Genomic DNA, 3,661 nt, shown 5'->3' with positions numbered 1-3,661 from the left:
TTCAGCTTTGCATAGTAAAAACCCAAGAATTCAAAACTTTGTAATTTACCTAAACAAATTTTAATGCCTCTTTGTCCAGGCCCATAAAGGATTGAAGTGCTGCACTTCCACACAGCCACCATGTAGCCCTTTATGTTTACAACTGCCATATTGTTCCTTTAATATCAGCACCCCCCAATCCTCACACAGAATTTTAATTATGATCTGTTGTCCTTCTCGAGATTCATCATAGGGCTACCCAATGACACATTGATGCAAATTTGTAAATTAACTTTATTCAACGATGACCATTTAGGCATCGGCAATAGTAACTTCAACTTCTACACCTGGTTCAATGCTGATGGAAGTGATCTGCTTCACAATCTCAGAAGGGCTGTGTAAGTCAATGAGCCGCTTATGGATACGCATTTGGAAACGATCCCAGGTCTTGGAACCTTCACCACAAGGCGTCTTCCTGGTGGTGATTCGCAGAGTCTAAAGAAGTCATAAACACAGGGTGTTCAGTTGATGCATACCAATGACTAATCTACAATCTAGGCAGTCCACCTAAAATACTGTACGTATCTATGTCACTGGTAAATTACTTCTTAATTTATATTCTACCAATGTTAACATTTCTGTATATCCAATTTAATTTGAAAAAGTTACAATTAGAATAAATTGAAGGACAGAAAAGACCCTTCCACATTCAACATGTTTTGCACTTTACAGCTCACCCAAGTGTCAAAGCAAATTCAGAAGTCATTATCTGTTTACCTTGGGTCACCGTCAATTTAGCAGTTTTGCTTTTCATCTTAACTTGTTGGGTTTTTTTTTTTTAAAAAATGGTTTATTAAGTGCATATTTGAAGGAGAACCCAAACTTTAAAAACAGGAAAATAGAGACAAGTACCTTGGTGGGCATGCGAACAGGTCCCTTCACCTTTAGGTTTTTTTCTTTAGCACCTCTGATCAAGTCAGCACAGACTGAAAAAAAAAAAATAATACAAAATAGCTCACATTTGTGAATATTTTTTTTGCTTGTTTTCTTAAGTGAATATTTCAAACAAGTTGTTGGCTCAGAATAGCGTATGAAATGATCATTGCCATTCATTTTAAGGGTTATCCTCATAGCCAACTACGTACAAGAGGAAGCGTTATGACATAGTTAGCAACAGTATCATGTTATACCAGTAGGCAAAAAACTTTACTACAAGTTTAAGCTGTGTTTAAGTTGTATTTGAACTGTTATCAGCCCAAAGACCCTGCAAACAGTGATTCTACACCATTTAGATTACATAATTAAAACACTGGCAAAGTCAGTTCATAAAATTAAATAATTTAAGGAACATTAAACTTATAAACTAAACTCTTTTTGAGAGGAGGGTCAAAACAGCAATCAAGAAACTGGTGCCTTTCCATTCCCATACATTCAAATAGCAAAAACTAAAATCCCCACAAGAACTGAACGGAAGAAGCTGCGCTCCCCTAAGTCAGTCATTATGACATTAAGTTTTCAGCACCAAGAAACCAACCCTCCCAGACACCAGCTTCCATTAAAACTTAAATCAGCCTACTTGTCAGCATATGAAGTGCTTTGGGTTGGCTTTGTTAGCCAAGTCACATAAAAACAGGCAAACACTAATATCTTTAATTACAACTGGCTTCAATACATTCTATTTTGCAATAAATTATTATCATTCATTACTTAAAAAGCTACCTCATTTTAAAAAACAAAAAGGTATCACTCACCCTTCTCAAGTGATTTCACATTGCGACTTGTCAAAGTAATTCTAATGCGATGAATTGCTACCTCTTGTTCCACAGGTGCTTTGCCGGTGTCTTTAAATGCCTGAAATGTTGAAGTTACAAATCTCAGACCCTACAGTCAACACCAACTAAACCTATCCACAGCCTCTTAAAAAGAGACTTCTAGAGCACGAAGAACAATTTAGCAATGGGAGTATTTAATTCTACCGACTAGATGACATAACCAAAGGGTACAGCAGCATGGGAGAAATGGTAGGAAAAGAAAGAAAGGGCAATGTCCTAACTGCTTTGAGGAAGAGCAATTTTTTAAGTGTCTCGCTGTATCTCAGGGTGGGACGCTGCAGGAGGTGTTCAAAAAACACACACACGTGGCACTTCAGGACATGGTGTAGTAGGCACGGTGGTGCTGGGCTGACAGCTGTACTTGATGATCTTGGAGGTCTTTTCCAACCTTAACGATTCCATGATTCTTTTCTATGATTCTAATAGTGTCCTTCCCTGCTTTGCCTACAGACAGCAGGGTGTCCGGTTGCTAGTTCTCATATTAACAGAAGAGCAAAAAATTTAAGGACAGTGAGAACAAAAAGGGGAAACTGGCCGGAAAGACTGATGTGGCTACTCATTAAAGGGATTGGAAGAGCTCATGAGGTTAAACACGTGGCCAGCAGGGCGAGGGAGGTGATTCTGCCCCTTTATTCCTCTCTTGTGAGACCTCATTCAGAGTATTGTGGCCAGTTCTGGAATTATCAACATAAGGATATGGAGCCGTTGGAACAGGTCCAGAGGAGGGCTACAAGGATGATCAGAGGGCTGGAGCACCCTCCGTACGAGGGCAGGCTGAGAGAGTTGGGGTTGTTCAAGCCTGGAGAAAAAAAGGCTCCGAGGACACCTTATAGCGACCTTCCAGTACGTGAAAGGGGCTACAAGAAAGCTGGAGAGGGACTATTCACAAAGGCTTGTGGTGATAGGATGAGGGGGAACGGGTACAAACTGGAGAGGGGCAGATTTAGGCTAGACATAAGCATGAATTTCTTCACTACGAGAGTGGTGAAGCACTGGCACAGGTTGCCAAAGGAAGCTGTGGATACTCAAGGCCAGGCTGGGCCTCGGGCAGCATAATCTAGTGGGATGCCCCTGCTCATAGCGGAGGGAGGGCTGGAAGTGGATGATTTTTAAGGTCCCTTCCAACCCAAACTATTCTATGAATGGTGGGGCATTAACAGGGACCAGGCGAATGGATGAAAGGAAGCAAAAAAAAGGAGGAAGAAAGGCGTTGGGAAACGTGCCTCAGACACGGATCTCCGGCCGGCGGGACGCGTTACCCAGCGCTTGCTGCGAGTCAATCCGGTTTGCGATCCGGTTTGGGCGCCCGAGTCCGCGCAGCTCGCGGGCGGCCCCTCTCCCAGCTCCAAAGGCTCCGGGAAGGCGCCGCGGCTCCCCCCGCCCCCGCCCCCGGTCCCCCCTCACCATGGCGGCAGCGGGGCCTTCCTGACCGACTTATTCCCGGGGCGGCGCGGGGCCCAGCGAACAGCGGTGAGCCAGGAGGCGGCGGCGCGGAGAGGGCCGGGCGGCGCCCGCGCGGCGCTTTTATAGCCAGGGCACCGCCTCCATCCGGGCGCTGCGGGACCTCCGACCCCCGGCGGGGCGGGAGCGGGCGGGGCGGGGCTTAGCCTGAGCGAGAGGCGGGGCTTGAGCCAGAGCCAGAGTGAGAGCTGCAGTTGGTAGCAGGGATAGAGCTTTACCCATAGCGACAGCCGGAGAGCCTTAGGCAGAGCGGGAGCTGGAGCCTTAGCCATAGCCAGAGCTTTAACCATAGCGAGCGCCTGAGCCAGAGCTTTAGCCATAGCGAGAGTGAGAACTGGAGCCAGAGCGGGAGCTGGAGCCAGAGCCTTAGACAGAGCAGGAGCTGGAGC

The 3,661-nt window shown here is 45.9% G+C and overlaps 1 protein-coding gene and 1 non-coding gene across 3 annotated transcripts; both read right to left on the bottom strand.

Moving 5' to 3' along the window:
• Nucleotides 1-255: 255 nt before the first annotated feature.
• On the bottom strand, nucleotides 256-3,373 carry RPS20 (ribosomal protein S20). Of its 2 annotated transcripts, XM_054058852.1 has the most exons (4): nucleotides 3,216-3,373; nucleotides 1,731-1,830; nucleotides 892-965; nucleotides 256-474 (listed from the first exon to the last, which is right to left on the bottom strand). In XM_054058852.1, the coding sequence occupies exons 1-4, from the start codon at nucleotides 3,216-3,218 to the stop codon at nucleotides 292-294; spliced, it is 360 nt and encodes a 119-aa protein (XP_053914827.1). In that variant the 5' UTR covers nucleotides 3,219-3,373; the 3' UTR covers nucleotides 256-291. The 2 variants fall into 2 exon arrangements, with proteins under 2 accessions (XP_053914827.1, XP_009568757.2); XM_009570462.2 differs by lacking the exons at nucleotides 1,731-1,830; nucleotides 3,216-3,373 and having other exon boundaries at nucleotides 892-1,125.
• On the bottom strand, nucleotides 1,051-1,115 carry LOC128851546 (small nucleolar RNA U54). The gene has a single exon (XR_008448913.1). It is a non-coding gene; the product is annotated as a small nucleolar RNA U54 (small nucleolar RNA).
• Nucleotides 3,374-3,661: the final 288 nt, after the last annotated feature.

Source organism: Cuculus canorus, chromosome 2 (assembly GCF_017976375.1).
Source record: "Cuculus canorus isolate bCucCan1 chromosome 2, bCucCan1.pri, whole genome shotgun sequence".
Lineage (NCBI taxonomy): Eukaryota > Metazoa > Chordata > Aves > Cuculiformes > Cuculidae > Cuculus > Cuculus canorus.
Note: the sequence above shows the minus strand (reverse complement) of the source record. Positions and strands in the feature narration are given on the sequence as shown.